The sequence below is a fragment of the Nannospalax galili genome, unplaced genomic scaffold, assembly GCF_000622305.1.
Source record: "Nannospalax galili isolate Female #2095 unplaced genomic scaffold, S.galili_v1.0 scaffold158, whole genome shotgun sequence".
NCBI classification, from domain to species: domain Eukaryota; kingdom Metazoa; phylum Chordata; class Mammalia; order Rodentia; family Spalacidae; genus Nannospalax; species Nannospalax galili.
Genome location: NW_008345290.1, coordinates 9,184,122 through 9,204,626, shown reverse-complemented (window position 1 = coordinate 9,204,626; position 20,505 = coordinate 9,184,122). Strand labels below are relative to the sequence as shown.

General features: G+C 42.6%; 1 protein-coding gene across 1 annotated transcript in view; it reads right to left on the bottom strand.

The window, feature by feature from the left end:
- The window catches only part of Chn2 (chimerin 2), a 344,103-nt gene that overhangs the window by 167,928 nt on the left and 155,670 nt on the right, over window positions 1–20,505 (bottom strand). The window contains exons 2-3 of the mRNA XM_008841528.3: window positions 18,626–18,664; window positions 3,814–3,869 (exon numbers count right to left, since the gene is read on the bottom strand). Of these exons, the coding sequence (XP_008839750.1) occupies window positions 3,814–3,869; window positions 18,626–18,664 (95 nt within the window). The remainder of the gene's footprint in view (window positions 1–3,813; window positions 3,870–18,625; window positions 18,665–20,505) is intronic.

Below are 20,505 nucleotides of genomic sequence, written 5' to 3'. Positions count from 1 at the left end.
GCATACTGATCCTGTGAACTTGACGTTCCTACACTGAGAGGTCCATAGTCCAAGAAGGTATGAATGGTATGAATCTTCAGAAAGAGAATAAAGAATAGGGATATGGCAATCCAGCTAAGGACCAGGACTGGAAGGGGATGGGCTGAACATGAAAAAGGAGGGAGTAGAGCTGTGTGGAGAGTTAAACTAGGAACACGGTACATCAGGAATAATTATTCATTGTCCAAAGAAAAAGCCTATGAGTTATGAGAACATGTGAAGAGCTTTACTCTCTGGCCACATGCTGCAGTGGGAAGGCATTCTGTCTTCATTAGGCTGTCCGCAGAGCAGGCAGGTGCACCATGAAAAGTGCTATTTGACTAAACACTGAAGCAGGAACATCCAGAGGAAGCAGAGCTTCCACTTGCAAGAGGCCAAGCCATGGAAATTACTCACAGCTCACACCACATTGGAGGGCAAAGTGAGCCAAGACTGTGCCTGCTGTCATCTATCTGAGCTGCACCTGTTCCTCCAGCAAAGTTGACCCTTTAACACTTGACACCTGCCTGGCTGGTTGGCCCCAAGCTGCCTGCTGATGAAATGGAGCTGATGAAAATCCACCTCACATTAGGTTTCATGGCTAAAGTAGGATAAGGAATAATTTCTAGGGGCTAGCTACCTGTGGATGGAGCATCAGTCAGCATTACTTATTAAGTAGCCAAATTGATATGGGTGGAGAGGTAAAAGAGAGGCTTAAGACAGACAGAAGGGTAAGAAGAGCCACCATCCACCATATCCTTGAATAAGCTGATAATGAGGACTGCGTGGCAGATCTCAGCAACCTGGATGATCGAAGAGCTTCACTTGAATTCTAGAAAGAGTTTCTGTGATCCTGAGAGTACACCTGTTGCCTTTGCAGGTATAGGTGCAAATGGTCCACCTGATTCGAAGTGCAGCTGACATGGCTGCAAGGATTTCGAGACACAAAGATGCCCCCTTTCCACTTGGCCTCTCTCTCTGAATTAAAGTCACACACACACACACACACACACACACACACATATATATGGTTATATCATCACTGTGTTCCCTTTCATTAGATACTCAAAATGCCAATACTCAAAGTCTCTGCTGTATTTCACATACCTTCACTAATGCTGAAACAAAGCATCTGTACACATCTGCTGACTATGTGAGCAATGACTGATTTCTGTCCCCTAGGGTTCAGGAATTGGTCCTAGTGTTTCACTTTGCCCAATTGTTATTATTGCCCCTAGCACAGTTCTTAGTGATATTTAAAGTCTTAGGTGCACTCTAAATGTTATTTTATTTTATTGTGTGTGCATGCATACTTATTCTTGTGTATGGGTGTGTGTATGTGCACCTCTGTGGACATGAATGTGTAGACCGGAGGACAACCTCAGGTGTCATTCTTCAGACTCTATCCATTGTTTTGAGACACATTTCTAAAAAGCCAAGCACAGTGGCATGTACTTATAATCTTAACACTGGAGACAGAGACAGATGGATCCTTGGGATTTCCTAGCCAGCCAGCCTGCCTAGGCCACTAGCAAGTTCTAGGTCAGTGGCCTAGGGAGGATGACCAGGAAATCCCAAGGATTATAAGTACATGCTGTGTTTGTAAGGTGAGCATTTTACTGGTTGAGTCATCTTCCCAGCTCCTTAGTTTACTCTAATTCTATTCTTTTCCTCAGACATCTTTTTTTTTTAACCTATGAAGAAACTCTAAATAAAAAACAGGAGTGTGCAAATTTTCAGTAATTTGTCTCATAATTCTTACTGAAGACACCAATACTTTACATAATTCAATTAAAGACATATTTACCTTTTCTCTAATTTGAGTATTACTGAATATCCAAAGGAGTCAGTGACAGGATCAGACTATTAAGTAAATTGGAACTCATCATTTTTTCATAATCATTAGATCTTTTCTCCTCTCTAGTGTTATTTCTAGGGTGAGAAAAATCTAGTCTACTCTATTAAAATCAAGACTACTTGATGACTTTCAGTCCTTTTCCACATAAGTAAAATTTTATGTAGGAAAATGGATTGACTTGTTTTAAGTTAGCTAAGGCTATAGGGGGATATATGTATATACATACATACATATATATGTATTTGTATAAAACCTAAGTCTTTGAAAAATGTTCAAACCAGTCTCAGAAAGCAGTGATGTTCCAGGACAAGTCTCAAGAGTTTGGGAATTGAAGACATTTCCTCTTAACAGGGCCTACATGGAGCTTTAAAAGCTCTCTGTTACTCTGTATTTAATCAAAGTAATAACAAAAAGAAACAAGGACTTGTGGGCCTTTGGTTTGAGAGATACTTGTTTGGCTATTAAAAAAAAATTGGTCAGGATAAAAATGGGAAATAGAACCTTCATCCTGCTTTTCAGATCTTGCTAGCACCCTGGGTTGATAAGAAAACTAAATCGTGAGGTGGGGGGGCTAGGGAAATTCTGAGGGCTTTGGGAATATTAGGAGTGAATATATTTTCAAAACTATTTGCAGGATTAAAACATAGTCACTTTTCATGTAAAGTTTTATTATTCTTAAATTCAAGTAAATATGACAAAGCATTCAGATTTGCTAACTATGGTTGTTGGAAGTACCCAGATATTTATTAGTCTCTGTACGTTTTTTCCTAGAAACATTTCATAACTGAATATATTAAGAGTCAAAACCGGCTACGCCTGGTCAAATGCCCATGGCAGGGGAGGTCATAGGCTCTCGTTTTGCTAAATGGACATTATGTGACCATTAAATTGCCTTCTAAAAAGCTGTATTTTTGCCCAGGGATTAGTGCCACTGTCAGATTTGGACAAAGAACTTCTTTTTGCAGTGGGCAAGCTGTAACTGTTGAGACTTATAATTGGTCAAAGTTCTGAGAGTAAGTGACTGTGGTGTGCTCAGCCATAAATGGGACATCTCTGTCACCCCCTCCAAGGCTCAGGAAACATCACTGAAGAGGGGATGGAAAGACTGTCAGAGCAGGAAGAAGGGGTTGAGTGTTGTGAAATGTTGTCTTCTGGGCACAGTAAGCTGTTGGAACTCTTGAACTCACAGCATCTGTGATTACCTTTACAAGATTTCAAGATCTGTACAAGATCGAGTCTGTCAATATCCTGTCCTGAAGGCAGGAGGGGCTCTTGAAGCCCCACCCCTCCCTGAGGATAAGACAATTAATAGTTGCAATGGGAGAGACATTTTCTTTAGTGGTATAGCCTCTGGTAAGGCACCTATGCTCCTGTAGCTAATCCTAATGAAACTTACTGGGTTTCTCTTCTCTCTGTCTCTGTCTCTCTCTCTCACACACAATAAAGACATGAAATTAGAATAGAGGGTTAGTTAAGAAGAAAGATCAGTTGGAGCAGAAGGGGGACAAGGGACAAGAGAGGGAAATGGGACTGAATATGATAAAAACACCTTATACATATGGATAAAAATGTCACAGTAAAACCCATTATATTCAATTAATTAATATGCTAATCATATATGCTAATTTAAAAAGAGCCAAAATTACTGTAACACAAAACAACCATAGTACACATATTTAGGTGGATTTACAAAGGATGTTTAATTTATCTCTGCAATGGTTAAAATGTGAGACTTCTGGTTCTTAGTTTGCAAGACTAAGTGTTGAGATAACATCTAATTTCAAAATATAGTTTATGAAGTTATTTGATTTTGTGGCACTCTACTAAACATTAATAGAAATCAGCCCCAAGGGAACTGCATCTCTCCAGCATCATCAGCACAGGGCTGCCACTTCATCGCGTTTAACAAGGTGTACTGGGAAGAGCTGAATACCGACCTCCCGTGGGCAAATGATCCTCTTAGGACGAGGTGCCTCTTGTTGCAATTGATACACTGCCAAAAAAAAAAAAAGATAATTATAATTAGAAAACAGCACTGCATACACCAACACACCCTTCCAAGTCCATCCTCAAGACTGCACACATAAAGACCAGGAGAGCAGGGTGGTGCATTCTGTAGACTGGGTGAAGTTGGAAGTCAGATCATTTATATGCAAATTAGTCACTTTGAATGTAAACTGGCAAAATTGATTTTTTACTCTTATAAAGCCAATTTAGTTTCATAAATGTTACTGGCATTGTTCATTTTATGGCTTTCTTGGGAGACTAGATGGAGCTAAAATTCTTTTGACTATTTTAGAGATGAAATTCTACTGATGAGTACCTGGGTGTAGGATCACACAATAGGATCCCTGAATTTAAATGCTGATGGCTCCTGACAGAGCTGGGAAGAGCTGTCGGCAGTGACAGAGAAATCTTACAGCTGTGTACAAAGACAACAGATCCTGTGGGTGAAGGGAACAGTCATATATTCTCTCTCTCTCTCTCTCTCTCTCTCTCTCTCTCTCTCTCTCTCCACACATGCTTTTTCCCTGCCAGTCACCATAGATTCTCATTCATTTGACATTTGAATACTTCTATCTGTTGTCCTTCCTCTTTTCCAGGCCCCTTCACATCTTAATAATAACCGTTCTAGCCTATTTTAATGACAGACTTCAGGTTTGGGCATGGGGAAAGCAGGTGACTATTCGGCAGATAATTACCTATGATTTCTCAGACTGCAAGGAAAGAATGTTTTTCTGCTGAAATAATGTGATGTTCCTCTCTCCTCCCTCTCTCCACTTCCTCTCCCACCCTCTTTCCTTCTTTCCTTCCTTTTACTCTCTGGTGCTGGGCTCCAACCCAGGGCCTCCTGCCTGCCTGGGCAAGCTCTCTATTACCAAGTTGCACCTCAGCCCTGATTATTCTCTTCAAGGGAAAAGTTACCCTTTGGATTCAACTGCCATGAAAATAGAGGTTGAAAACCAACCAAGTTAATCTTAGAATCTTGAAGAGGAAAACCAATCTTAGGTAATATAAGTGTATACAAAGGAAAAAAATATATAGATTATATAGTCTTTAAAGAAAATATAAGCACAAATTTTCTGATCTATTCTTAGTCCTAAAAACAAAACAGAAGAATCTTATTGAGGGTCAGACAGCCATACAAAGACAGGCACAGAAACTGTGGGACCTGCTTTGTGGTTATGGCTTCTCAATGCTTTCAGCTCAACATGGCTGTTTTCTTACCTAATTAAGTGTGGACTACCCAACATGAGCATAGAGGGGAAACTGGCTACCTCGTCCCAGTGTTGTAAGTGGGAGCTGCTCCCTAATGATACATGGGCCACCTAAGGAAAACTGTACCTCTATATGAAAGTACAACAGAGCTTAGCAAAGTCTTTTGGCTCAGAAAGATACCAAAACTGACTGACAGCTAAAAAGATGGCTTTCAAACACCTGCTTCTCCTTTGGAAGAAGAGCCTGCAGGTCCTGATGGAATAGTGTATAGAAAGGGGGAGCTGGGAATGGTGAGTTCCCTTCAGTGCACGTCAGTCCCTGGCACATGCTGCGCTGAGATTTTCTGTGGCTTCTGAGGTAGCCCCTTCCTCGTGTTTGCCTTTTCATTTTCTAGGCCTGGTGTTGCCCCTTCTTCCTCTGCCTACTCATTGACAACAGGACATACTCAAGTTTGACCCAAGACCCTCTGCAGGTCCCCTCCATCTTCCTCTTCCTACAGACTCTCCCACATTTAACACTTCATGTATGACTTACATTTAGAAGGCTCCATTTCTGCTCAGAGCCCTCCTTGTAGCCCCAGGCCATATACCCAACATCTCAGAGGCCTGTTGAGTTGCTCAAAAGGACTTCAAATCCAACATGTCAGAAGTTGAACTCAAGACCATTTCCTCTAAATCTAGGCCTCTCACAAAGTACCAATATTAGCAAGCCACCATCCTTTGTTTCTCTCCCACCAGCATCCAGAAATTGTCTATGACCATCATACGGCCCCTTTGTTATCAGGCCTGTCAAGTTGCTCAGACTCTGTTTCATATCACCAATACCCTACTCCAAGCCCCAGCTCTTAAATCCCTTTACCTGTTTCCTACTCAGTGGGCAGAATGACTGTTTTAAAGTGAGACCCTGCCTCACTCCGGATTTCCAGGCCTCTTGTTGCTAGGACCTGGATAAATAGCAGGATGTCTGGCATGGGGCGGTGCCCCACCTGCTCTCACCTCAACCCATACCATGCTTTCTGTTCAGCCTAGGCAAATCCTTCCCTTTTCCCAGATATATAATGCTTCCTTTAACCTCAGGTCATTTGTGCATGCAATGCCTTCTGTCTACGGCATCCTCTTCTCTTCCCTCTCTACTTCCAGTTCTTTGCATATCATCGTCATGACAGTGTGCAGGCATCCTTCTAGACATCTCTCACACCACACCCAAAGACACCATCTGTTCTATGCTCTTACGACTCTCTCTGCTTTCCTTCATACAGCTTATCTCGTTAAAATCCTGTATCTACATTCCTGAAGACACCACACATTTTGGTCACAGGATATGGAGAAATCAAGTTCATACTGATCAAGAATCTTCCTCCTTGATGACTAGCTCTCATAGTACCAGAAGGTGTGATGTAGTCTGCTGGGGAGAGAACATCATCAATAATCTTACCTATCTGTGAACTTTGTGAACTATAATAATCACCCCCATGGCAATACGTACCCACAGGTACAATAGTGGCATGAATGTTACGAGGGTAACCAACCCATTTCCGATTGAATTTAAGGCCTGCCTCACAGGAGGAAACACATGCCTGATACTACATAACTTTGACCAAGAACCCATGGTTGGGGAGCTCACAGACCCAAGGGATGAACTGACTACTATTATTCTGCTAAATGGACATACTATGAAGCTGCTCTCTGAATTTGCATCTCTATACCCATTGATCAGTGAGCTCTCAGACCTCACAGAGAAATTTCTTTGTGCAGTAGATACTGATTAACACAAAAGTTCACAACTGGTCAAAGGGCAGAGAATAAGTGTCTGTGGAATGCTCAGCTACAAATGGGACATTTACCCAACCCTCCACCTCTTGCCAAGGCTCAGGGAACATTGCAGAAGATGAGGTAGAAAGATTATAAGAGCCAGAGGTCAGGGAGGACTAGAGCATACTCTGCCTTCTGGACACAACAGGACCACTGCACTCATGAACACACAGTAACTGTAGTTGGCTGCACACGCCAAGCTAGTCAACATTCTAACATGGAAGGGGTTAAGGCTCAAGAGCCCTTACCCCCAAATGGGAGGTACTGACATTGCTGACTTCTGGAGGAGGAAGATAGATTTCTTAAGGGTGTGGCCTCTGGTAATTTGACCATGCTCTAGTGGATGTCCACATACCTGAGAGTATGTGGTCAGCACAAAACAGGCTCTGTGGGTTATTTAAAAAAAACAAAAAAAAAAAAAAAAAAAACAGAGTTGGGAGGTTTGGGAGAGGTGGGAGTGCATCTGGGAAGATCTAAGGGAAGGAGTCAGGTGAGTATGATGAAAATACATTCTAAGAGCCAGGCATGGTGGCACACACCTTTAATCCCAGCACTTGGGAAGCAGAGGCATGTAGATCTCTGCAAGACAGAGGTCTACATAGTGATTTCCAGGCCAACTGGGGCATCAGGGAGACCCTGTCTCAAGAACACACACACAAACCTCAAAATACATTCTGTGAAATTCTCAAAGAAATTAATGAAAATATTACAAGTAAGCTCAGTAAATTCATTGATCCCCAGGTAATACTTTAATCAAACATTGGCTTGACATGAGAACCTTAAAAGGGAATAAGCATTGCTTAGTATTCTAAGAAAAGAATTCTCACAACAGATGGAAAATTTGTTAATGCTATTATGTCTCATAATTTTTTTTAAAGAAAAGAAAATGAGAATGTGAAAGATGTTAAAAGGATATGGGAATGGAGGTATTTTTCAAAATAGAAAAAATGAGAAAGCCTAAGCAACTGATGAAGGTCTGTGTAAGTTTGTTGTGATATACAAAGGATGAGACAAAAATAATATACACATAATCTTAAATTTTTCTAAGGTCATAGTTTAGTCAACTAGTTTAAGAAACAAACTATATCTAGTAAAGGTTTACCTGAGAATATGTGGTTTTTTGCCCAAGATTTATTTATATAGCATGTGGTAATTAAAAGTACCAGACTGGTGGAACTAACCTTACTGGATGTTTATCAGCCATACTTTGATGCCTATAATAATCTGGTCAGAGGTACTTAAAGGACAGTTTTTGCCCCTTGCCCTCCAAGGTCGAATAACTTCCAGGGGACTATGGAACATCTATCAAAATGTCCTGTAACTGTGGTGAGTCACCTGCCCTCCTGTTCAGGGAGGCCATAGAGACCCCACTGAATGGACTTGAACCAGTGTCCAATCTATAATCAAAATGTCCTGTAACTGTGGTAGGTCACCTGTCCTCTTGTTCAGGGAGGACATGGAGATCCAACGAGATGGACTTGAACCAGTGTCCAATCTACAAAGAGGAGGATCAACTCAGAGGGAACATCTCATCCATCCTTCCAAGTGAAGCCAGCCATGGTCGAGAAGGACCTTTGACTTATCTTCACATAGATGGAACTGGTAAAAGAGCCAGGGGCTCCTCCCAAGCCTATGTGACCCCTGAGGAACAGATCCTCAAACAACCTTAAGTATAAACATAAATTGGTTTATTTGGGCCAACTGTATGGTCTTAAACACCCAAAAGGAACGTATAACCAAAGAGCAAAAGTCATCAGAATATTTCATTAAGAGTTCAAGGGATTACACTTCCCAAACATTAGGCTTAAGTCCATATAAAAAGTTAGACAATTATTTCTCATTGATGATTTTACTCCTAATCAAAAAGTGCTGCTCAGATGTAAGATTTCAAATCTTGGTCTGCAATACTGTAGTGTCCACCTGTACCTAAGAGAGACTACCCACTATTGCTCTAAAATGATGGGTAAATTCTTCAATCCCTTTAAAGTTATGAACAAATGATGGCTGCTGGTGGAGGAGGAATCATTTTACTTCAAGGATCAATGTTGAGGCTACCCATTCTCCAGTAGATGGTCCTACATAATGCACATACTGGCAGGACTAAGTTTTTTTTAAAAAGTATGTGAAGGATGATTTGGAAGCACTCATCAAGAAATTCCAATGGACTCTCATATGAACATTTGAAATTTGACCTGTTCTGACTGTTTTCTAGTTCCCTGTTTAGAACTTGGAATGGTAATTACTCTTGCCTTTACTTCTCCTTCACATCCCCTATTCACCAATCAAGGACTTTCTTTTCTCCTTATAAATAAGAGTTATGCAATTTGGGAGTCTTTTAGATAGACCCACTGAAAGGGTACCCTAAATACCTTACCCTGTGTCCCTGTTCAGCATGGAAGAAGCCAGAGTGGTCTGTGTCCAGATTCCCTATTGGCAATTTGGGTAACCTCTTCAGAGGATGGTGTGATAAGAAGAGAAGGTAGGAATTTGCTAGACAGGGTAAAAAAGACCCCAAGGAAAAGTAGCCAGTTTCTTGGCTAAAAGTCAAAATGTCCTTGGGCCTCTTAGCAACATACTTTGTTCCAAAGGCCAAAAATGAGAAAAGTATTAGGGAGCTCTTATCTAATCCCTAAAAGAGTTTAGGGTTGCCTCTTCAGAGGGGTAACATTAGAGTAGCAAAAAGCCCCTTTTAAAAAGAAAGAAAGAAAGAAAGAGAAGGAAGGAAGGAAGGAAAGGAAGAAAGAAGAAAGAAAGAAAGAAAGAAAGAAAGAAAAAAAGAAAAAAGAAAGAATACACGAAGTTGTCAGAAAAAAGTGATGGGGAGACATGGGAGGTGTTGGAGAGGAGAGAGTAGGCATGGATTTAATCAAAACACCTTATATGCATGTGTGAAATTAATAAAGTTTCTTTTAAAAGTTAAAAAAATAACAATTCTTTAGCGGCTGGTGTAAGCTTTAGAAAGAATTGTCATTCCTCTCAGGTGTCCTGGTGTTTCTGTTAGGGAAAGGCTCTGAGAGACAGGGTCAGGAAGCTGCTGTTGAAAGAGGGGATGTGAGAACCAGCTGACCAGGGGTGGACGGAGAAATAAGGTCTATAATAAGGTCTGTTGTTGTCCTCAAGACCACAGACAGGCTGCACGGAATCCCTTTGACTGTCTAGCGAGGATACTTGCTAGCTCGCTCCTAGGCTGGCTTTTAGCCCCAGGAAGAGGCTGTAAGCAACTACAATGAGAGCCGAGGAGCTGCTCCTCCACACAGAGGCTCAGATCCATGTGGAACGGCAAATGGGAGAATCACACCTCTCTTCCCATTGGCTGTACTCCCCAACACAGCAGTTCTAAGGGGTTTTGTGGGAAATGACTTTCTGAACAGTCTACAAAGGATGAGGCAAAGGGAGGAAACCTATCATAAGACAAAAGCAGTGTGAGCAAAATATTCTTTTGCAATTCGTTCAACTTTGTGAACATCCTCTATGCCCCAGACATCACCATCAGCATTATGTGGTGGCTGTGAGGATGAGCAGGCTGAGGAGGAGGGAAATGCTTGCTAAGAGCCTGCCAATGAGTTGGGGACATTATTTTGTGGTCTTCACAAGAACCCAGAAAACACAACTTTGTATCATTTTCATCCTTGCTTTTCAGATGTGGAATGCTGTAGGAGGAAGTGCGGCCTGAACAACGTATGCCGCTGAGTCAGCTGAGTCAAACCTGTGTTCTGCCAAAAGACAGATGGCTGACACGAAAATGTCCTGATACAGACAGCCAATGAGGAACAGACACGCCCTATCAATGGTCCAATGGGACACCAGGAGGGGGGATATAAGGGAGCCCCATATCCGCAATAAATGAGTCTGCAGCTGCTCACACTGCCCCTGCTTCTCACCTGAGGCCTGGAGTCTGCGCAGACTCTACTCCCGCCCGGAGGGCCCCAGGACACCCGTAACAGGTTAAAGATCTGCTCAGGAGCTTTCAGTTGAATCAGATTCCAAAACCATGCTTTATTTTTAAGAATATTTTATTTATTATTTTCGTTTCATATGTATGAGTGTATTGGCTGCATGTATGTGAGTGCACCCGTGTCGTGCAATGCTGCGGAAGTCAGAAGAGGACTTCGGATTCCCCTGGAACTGGAGTTAAGGATGGTTCGTAGCCACCATGTGGGTGCTGGGAATCGAACCCGGGTCCTCTGCAAGAGCAGTCAGTGCTCTTAACCGCTGAGCCATCTCTCCAGCCCTCAAAGCCTGGCTTTCTTATCCCTGCATCTCAGGTCTTTTGCACTTGCTGCTCCCCCCATCTGTATTGCCCTTTCCCAAGATATCTGTAAGACTAAGCTGCTGTGTTCATTCAGACCTGGACTGCACTCTCAGTGTCTCAGGGAAACATCTCTGACTTGCATATGTGAACTCGACCCCTTCTCCCTGCTCGCTCCTCACGAACAAATATTTTACTTTTTTTGTGTATCACATGCCTTGACTACAGTGTGAGCTCTGTGAGGTCAGGGACTCATCTCTGTGCACTGCAGTGTTCCCAATACTGAGAACAGCATACATTTGGGGAGGGAATGGGTGACTTCATGGCCTATAGGCCAGTCTGTGCCTAGGAGACTGGTCCTAGGGAGGTGTGGTTACCGACATAACATTTAAGTGGGACAAGAGCTTTAAGGACAGTAAGACAGTAAGAGGAGGAAGCCATGCAGCTTTCTGGGGTCACCAGTATACCTTCCCAAAGACAGGGGCATGGAGTTGGGGGGAGGGGTGGCTCAAGGTATAAGACAGAGGTGACAGGTGGAAGAATGTACAGGAGGAACAGTGCAGACTGGCCGGGATACCCAGTGTCGCAGCCCTGTGGAGTGGTATGTGGAGGCCGTGTGAGTTAGAGAGCGGATGCTCAGTGAAGGAGTCCAACTGTTCTGTCTGCAGTGAGAAGGAAGTGACATGTTTTCAGCAGGGAGGCAACATGACCTGTTCTCTTTTCTAGTAATGAAAGGAATGAGGTCATTCAAAGAAACAGAAGCTGCCACTAGTGGCCTGGGCACTCTAAGTCACACACCTTCTGAAATGCTGTCATTGACTCCTGACAAACTTCCTTCGTAACTCTTTCTCCCATGCTGATAAGCAGAGGAGATTTCTGCTCACTTTGAAGTCACACAAAGTCACACAAATATTAAGACCAAATCAAGATTCAAGGAGCATATTTCCAGACCTCAAAGTCAGCAGTTCTTTAAATGGTTGGTGGAGTGCTCTCATGTGGCTGCTCACATTAGAATGTTCTGGAAACTGTCATGAAATATAGATTCCTAGTCTCTGTCCCTGGTGAAATCCACTCTGAGAATCTGGCAGGGGACTACAAAATGTGTTTTCCTAAATCTTTTCAGGAGATTTTACTGCACATCCAGAGCTGGGGTCACTGTCCTTTGCCACACTAAAGAAAGGACCATGCAGAGAGTCAACTGGAAGCAGGGAAGCAGGAGGACTTGCTCTAGGCTCTCCCAAACAGCAGAGGCTGGCATATTGTCAGGGAAGCCTATGTGCTGTGTGGGTCTTGTATCTGTCTATTTAAAAGATGATGGCATCCAACTGTAGCAAGAGTCAGTCAGAAACCAGGCAGCTTCCTATCTCAACTTGCAATGAGAGCCTGGCTGTCATTTAAAGGTTAGCTAAAACAAACATTCAGGAAAAAATTCTCCAAGGTACATTTTATGTAAATGAAACATGTCACACAGTCTGAAAGTGTCACTTTCTGATTTTGTGTGTGTGTGTATGTGTGTGTGTGTGTGTGTATGTGTGTGTGTGTCTTTTTTGAGACAGGGTCTCCTTGTAGCCCCAGCTGTCCTGGAACTCACTATGTAGACCAGGCTGGCCTCAAACTCACGAAGATCTGCCTGCCTCTGCCTCCCAAGTGCTGGGATTTTTAAAAAGTAATAAATTCATTATTTTTATTTTATGTATATGAGTATATTGCTTGCATGTGACTGGGAGCATGGTTATGAACAATTGTTAGCTGCCATGTGAGTGCTGGGAATTGAACCCGGGTTCCCTGCAAGAGCAACCACTGCTCTTTACCACTGAACCATCTCTCACGCACCCACCCCCTTTGTTTTCTTACTGAACAAACATTTTATAAGCACAATGCAATAATGAATGGCACTTTTTAGGTGGTTCAATGAGCAGAGAGGGGTGATGTGATGGAACTTTCTTCTACAGCAATGCCCCAAGTATACTGGCTCCCTAGTAACCCCCTTTCCCCTATCTCTAGCACAGGAGAGAATTCTTCCACCTGAGCAAGCTGTTTGGCAGGAGTAGAGATCATAGAGGAAGACGGAGGTGGAGAAGAAGATGCCCAATTTCCCTTGAAATCTAAAGCAGATTAAGAAAGCTGATTTTTTTTCTTTACTAACAAAACTTGATTTACCCTTCTTAGGAACAGAGGTAACATATTCCTTTGGGTGACCTGGGAAAGTCCCCAGCCTGGGTGGGGCTGAAGCACAGTTCAGACCTATCAGTTCCTAGGACTGGGTTTTACTTCTGGGATGGTCTACTTCCTTCCTAGGGGGCATGTAGATCCAGGAGCTGAGTTTAGGCAGCACCACTGTGACCACTGCCATGTCTTAGCCATTTGCACGGAAAACTTCACAGGTGTGAACTGCAGATCATAGATGCCGTAGACATCTTCCTGGTCCGAACCCCACTTCCAGCTAGCATGTGAAGGCTTTGCCTTGCTAACAGATCTTATCTTAAAATTTATTTATAAAATTTATTTATTCACCAATGGCACCATGACAACCCCAAGGACAAAACTTGTAGGACTTCAAACCAAGGGTCCAGCATACTTGTGCATAAGCAAACATGTAGGATTTGGCAAAGTGCAGGATGCCCCCCCCCCCACTTTTCTGACTTATGGGTCTGGGATAGGATCAAAGAATAGCTATTTTAAATGCCCCCTTTGGGTGGTTCTACTACAGGAGGTCTAACGATCAAGGCTGCGAGGTTCCAAACTCCTTTTAGAAAAACAGGCAGAAGCTCTGACTGCTTGACCTGCTGCCCTGGAGGCTCCTGGGAGATCCGTCTGTCTCAGAATCTGTCACCTGTTTGGCTTTTGGCCTCTTGCAAAAGAAAATCTCAGAATATCCCATAGGGTTGGCTTTCGAACCTATATACTTGGGGTGGACCTTTCACACAGTATGGCTTTGTTATTATTTTTGAGTGAACTCAAAAGTAGCTATTATTTTAGACTCCAACACTTTCTCAAAGACTTCACCCATGGTCTGGGGGTTTATCTTAAGAGTTGAGGATTAGCTACAGAGGTGTGATGTTTAGGGATAAGAGTCTCCCATGGAAATAAGTCAGCAAATGATAGTGTTAACATTCAAGAAAGGAAGAACAAAATCTTTTTGAATCCCATGGTATAGTGGTGAGGGACCCATTCATGTGACATCAGGGATCTTGAGTCACATCCTGATCTTATGTACCCTTGTGGCACCACAACTCCTAATACAGTGTCTGACTTAAGGCAGACTTCATGTGCATTTGTTGAATGAATGAACAGATGAACTAATGAACACTATATATACAATATCTGAAGAGCTGATTTCTAAAGATCCTTACTCTTTACAATTGGTAGTAAAACTTAAAAACAAATACTTAAAGGCATTCTTCAGGAAAACATATTTTTTGTTAGGTATGATGTCAAAATTGAGTCTGATGGTTCTTTTAAATATTTTTTTATATTTTATTTATTATTTTTATTTTATGTGTATATCCCTCAGTTTTGGAGATCCACCTCTCTTGGGCCCTCAAATAGAGCCTGAATGCCTATTAGTTGGGTGTAATAAAAACTTTATACTTTCCATTAAGTTTGTATGAGTGTATTGCCTGCATGTATGTGAGTGCGCCCCTGTTGTGCAATCCTGAGGAGGTCAGAAGAGGGCTTCAGATTTCCCGGGAACTGGAGTCAAGGATGGTTTGTAGCCACCGTGTGGGTGCTGGGAATTGAACCTGGGTCCTCTGCAAGAGCAGTCAGTGCTCCTAACTGCTGAGCCATCTCTCCGGCCCAAGTCTGATGGTTCTTAACAATATTAAATAAGTCAAAATGATGGACAACAATAGACACTGATGAAAGCAAAGCAACAGCTACATCCACATTCACTGTAAATCACCAGTTTTAAACCAAGTTGTATAAGATGGTGAATGTACTTAATACATAAGAGATTTGATAGTCCCAACTCTTTGCCATGTTAATTAGCTTGACATCAGTATCTAAAATTAAGCTCTTGGAGGATGATAGGAGAGCATCTCAAAGAAAAAGGCTCAGTAGCAGTTCCTGGGGTTCAGAATGAGTTCACCAACAGGCTACTGCAAACAAAACTAATGGCATAGCCTAGTAGTTTCATTGGACTTTCAGACAATGCTGTAGTGTTGGCATATCTGGATTTTTAGATGTAGCTATTGAAGGTCTACAAGTCTCCTGACGCCTTCTCTTAGTCATCTTAGGACCCACATGCATGTTACCCTTCCTGTTGAATCCTCGCTAATCCCAGGAGAGATAATGATGGTGCTTGGTTACTGCAATTAATTCTGTTTCAAACTTATAGGTTTATGTCTTTGGTACTGGCCTGACAAGTGGAGGTAGATGAAGGCCACATTATCTTGATTATAGATTCCTAGTATTTATCTAGATGATTCCCAACGTGCTGAAGGTTCTGTGTATGATGATAATTCTGGCAGTAAGAGGGAGCAGTGTGAGCCTGGTAACAAGGCACGAGGAGCCCTTGCAGGGATCAACATTCAGCTCCAGGAACTCACCCATCCACATTGTCTGTGAGGCAGTCCCTGTCCCTTGCAGCCTTGTTCTTCAGGGCTTTGATAACATGAATAACATGGTTTTGTGCTGTGGGTGTTGTATATCCCTCAGTTTTGGAGATCCACCTCTCTTGGGCCCTCAAATAGAGCCTGAATGGCTATTAGTTGGGTGTAATAAAAAACTTTATACTTTCCATTAAGTTTGTATCAAATGGCCCAAAGCATCCTTCCTACAAATGAGGTTTTATAGGATTCTAGAGAAAATTAAAACACACACACACACACACACACACACACGCACAGAGACACAACACACACACACACACACACACACACACACACACACACACATAGAACTTAGGTCCAAAAATAAATTTTAAGCCCAATACTCTAGGGTAAAGTTGGTATTATGTGTGGACATGTAATTAGCAATGCTCTTTCCAGCTTCCTTAGGACATAAAAATGCTTTTAAGAAGTGAATTGGGTGGTCCAAGGTCACTTAGAAGAAGACGATGAATTTGTGCCAATGTCATGTTTTTGCTTGAGTAAAGCTCCCGGTAGTGGCATTTGCTCAACAAATATTTATTGGATTGTTAATGTATGCAAGGCTGTGCACGGTAGTATGCAAGGCCCAGTAAGTCCTGGGACACTCAATACCTCTCCTTACAGATATTTTGTTGATTTACTGTCAGAGCACTTCATACTCCATTAGGAAACAAACAAACAAAAACATCCAATTACTAAGTCATTAGCACTGCCTTTAAAAATCGAAGATGGGAAAGCAGAGCACTAGGTTGGAAGGGCCCTTGGAGACCCGCACAAGCCCTTACTTCACAGATGGAAGAGCAGACTCATGTAATAAAGAATGAGGTGCCTCTGCAGTGCCACATGGAGAGATGAGGGCTAGAGGTTTGTGAGAAGAAACAAGCTGAGGAACACAAAGGGCAATGAATGCTTTTGGGAAAAACAAAATAATGACAAAGGCCCCAGTACCTTGCACCTTCTTTTTAAAATAATTTATTTATTATTTTTATTTTATACATATGAGTGCATTGCCTGCATGTATATAAGTGCACTGTGTCGTCCAGTGCCTGCAGAGGTCAGAAGAGGGCGTTGGATTCCCCTGGAACTGGATATACAGACATTGTTACTTGCCATGTGGGTGCTGGGAATCCAACCTGAGTCTTCTGCAAGAGCAACCAGTGTTCTTAATCACTGAGCCATCTCTTCAGTACCTTCTTGAAACACAAGAAGTATCTGCCTTACAAGTTGATAGAAGGCAGACATTGGGAGAGGGACTTGAACTGCACCATGAGACGGGGGCTGACTTGTGGATTATTGGAAATTTGCTCTCAGATTTATGTATTTCTCTACTTTTTATGGGTGTATGCATGTGTTGTATGTGAGTGTATGTGTTCATGTGTGTGTAGAGGCCATAGGTCAATGCCATGTGTCTTCCTTGATTGCTGTCTACCTTACTTTTTGAGACAGGGTCACTCAAAAAACTTGGCATTCACTGATTGGGCTAGGCTTGTTAGCCAGTAAGCCCCAAGAAGCCTCCTGTCTCTGCCTCTCTGGTGCTAGGATTGTAGGCACATATTACAGTACATGGCTTTTACGTAGGTCCTGGGGATTTGAATTCAGGTCCTCATGCTTATGATGCAAGCACTGCACTGTATGAGCCATCTCTTTAACCCTGCAATTTTATGGACCTCTATATTGTTTTTGTAACAAATATGTGTGTGTGTCTGTGAATACAGCCACATATCATGTTGTGACAGGAATATATGCTGAGCAATGTTTGCTAAGTGGTTTCTGGTTTCTGGTTGCACAAAGATCACAGAGTACAAACTTAGATGGAATAGCTTAGTAAACATGGACCATGGCAAATGGTCCATTGTTGTTAGTGTCATATACCACATGACTACACAGATAGATAGACAGATATATATGGATAGAGAGACAGATACAGAGAGACAGAGACAGAGAGAAACAGGTAGAGAGAAACAGAGACAGAGAAAATCTAAGTAGGTAGGGAAGAAGTCTTGGAGAGACTCTAGGTACCCCAACATCACCTCTCAATGCCACCCATCACTTGTTGAATAGCTTTTGCCCAGTTATTTAGCACTGCTGGGCTGTGGCTTCCTTATGATAAGGTACAGATGACACTGGTGCCTCCATCAAGGCAGTAGTGAGAATCTGAGGATGAGCAGTTCAGAGCAGTGTCTGGCCCAAGGCAGATCCTCAGTGGGCAATAGCAGCAATGGCAATATTAGCAACAACAACAATAATGATTGCTGCCTACCAGTGGTGCCTAGAGGAGCAACTGCCCCTTTAGACCCCAGCATGGTAGGTATCCACTCTGCCACTGTCCCTCCTCCTAAAGAGAATTCCAGGCTAGACATAAGATGCTAAGGAGAGAGAGAGAGAGAGAGAGAGAGAGAGAGAGAATGTTAGTTTAAGGTGATGCCTGTTGCCTGCATTCCTGAGGGGAGTTACTGGGTGGCTGATGCTCAGAAACGACCTATGTTTCTAAGGAGTCACCCCGAGGGACCAGATATCCTTCATGTGTGTTCATTTTTTAGCAGTTCATGTTGAATGCAATTACAGCTGTGGGATGACGAGCCAAGGGCATAATTCACGAAGTCAATACATTCACCCTTGCTAGCCATGTACACAAAAAATGAAAATAAAGCCCCAGGTTGAGAGTCAGAGGGTTCCCCTCCTTTTTGGAGCATTCCTGAGTAGGTCACGGGTGGCTGTTAGAGGTCTTGGTCAGTGAGAGTGCAGTTAACCCTCTCTGACAGTGTCTCTTAGTGAAAAGGAAAGCTTTGGATTTTTAGGGTTGTGATATGGGCACAAGAATCCTTCAAGAAAGCAGGATGGCTAAAGGCTTGCAGAGGCTTTTCAGGTCAGTACTCACAGTATGATTTCCATATTGGAGGCTGGTATTCCTCAGCATCTAGAATGAAAAGAAGGAAAAGTCTATCAGACTGCATGTCAAATTGCCAAGCCGAGTCTTCCCCAGAGATGGAACAGTCTGCCAGTTCTACTCATGTTCTAGCCCCAGAGGTTTCTCCGCTTTCTGAGGGGATAGTTGCAGGCATAGGGGCAGAATGGGAATGGGCAACTTTGGACCCAACGCCACTTCCTTCACATTCTGTTACAGAACCAACTGCCTAACAATTTTCAGAGTCCAGTATTGGTGGAGGTGTCATTGTGCAATACATGACTACACAGATAGATATACAGTCTTTCTATATATAAGATATATATTATATATATAAAGATTTTAAAGCAATTAACTTAATTGCATTCTCTAGCAATCCTTTCAAACACTATTTTCTAAATTCAGTATAATAAACATATAATTTACATCAGAGTTTCCAATCAGACCTTTAGCCCATTTATTAAGAGTTGAAGGCAGGACACAAAGTGGCAAGCATGCAATATCAGATATAGAAAGCTGTAGAACTGAAGCCACTAAGGTCCTCAAACACTGGGCCTTTCAGAATACACTCATGATGCTATTGGCGCTGTGTAAGCTCCCTGAATTACCGCCAGTGTGTGGCTTAGACTACTTTAAGAAGCCTCACAGCAATCACAAGTGGTACATGAGAGTTACAGCAAGACAGAGACGATGGAAGGTTCTTCATCACTCTAGGCAACAGACAAGGGGTAGAAACCGGCCCTCAGTTCCTTTGCAGTTATTAGTCCTGTGAAACCACAGCTCTAAAGCCTCAGGAAGCCTATTCCAGCCTACATGTCTGGGGGCAGGAGAATCTGTTCCCACGCCACAGGTGGCTCAGAGGGCATCTTGAGTTCTCTGACTCAGCACCTTTAGGTAAGCAAAGTTGCTGGGTCTTCTCCACTCCTAGAACAGCTGCCCCCATCCTGTCCCAGTCCCTGGGCTTCTGTCATGTTAGAACTTTCCTAACTTCATGAACAGATTGAGAAATTTTTTTTCACCCCCCCTGAGAAACAAGAGTGGTATTTACTAATTAAAAGCAACTCTGAAGTGATAAACTTTTCCCCAAATCTGACTCAGTTATGTTTGTTTAGCTTAAATTGTTTATAATGAATATCTTGCTCTCTGGGGCTCATCATCTAACAAAGCTCATTTACACATTTGAGACACAGGGCTGCACACAAGCACAATGGGCTGATGGTTGTGTTGTGACTCAGATTCAGTTGGCCAGACTCTGGCATTAACTCTTAATATTTTTGCCAAAGTAAGAAAGTAATGACTCATATTAATGAGCTTTAAAAATTTTTTTATTTATTAATTTTATGTGTGTAAGAGTACTGTCTGCATTTATGTGAGTGCACCCATGTCGTGCAATGCCGTGGAGGTCAGAAGAGGGCTTTGGATTCCCCTGGAACTCAAATTAAGGACGGTTTGTAGCCACCATGTGGGGCTGGGAATCAAACCCGGGTCCTCTGCAAGAGCAGTCAGTGCCCTTAATTGCTGAGCCATCTCTCCAGCCCCAGTAGATTGTTTTTTACCCCTGGGAGAATGAAGAGTTCGACTCCTTGGCAGATACTGTTAACAGTGGTGAACATGGACAAACACTATGTACTGTGCAGGCCAACTAGAGGCAGAGCACCTTGAAGCACTTTATTCATTATTTTATTTAATCTTTAGGAAAATACTAAAACATAGCAAAGCTCCTAAAGAGTGAGGCATGACTCTAGCCTAAACATCAATAAACATCACTCCTCCAGTCTTGGCCCAACGTTTTCCCAGGGCTAGAATTAAGACTCTTTTCTATGTTGTAACATGTTTCTTATTACATTTGAGAA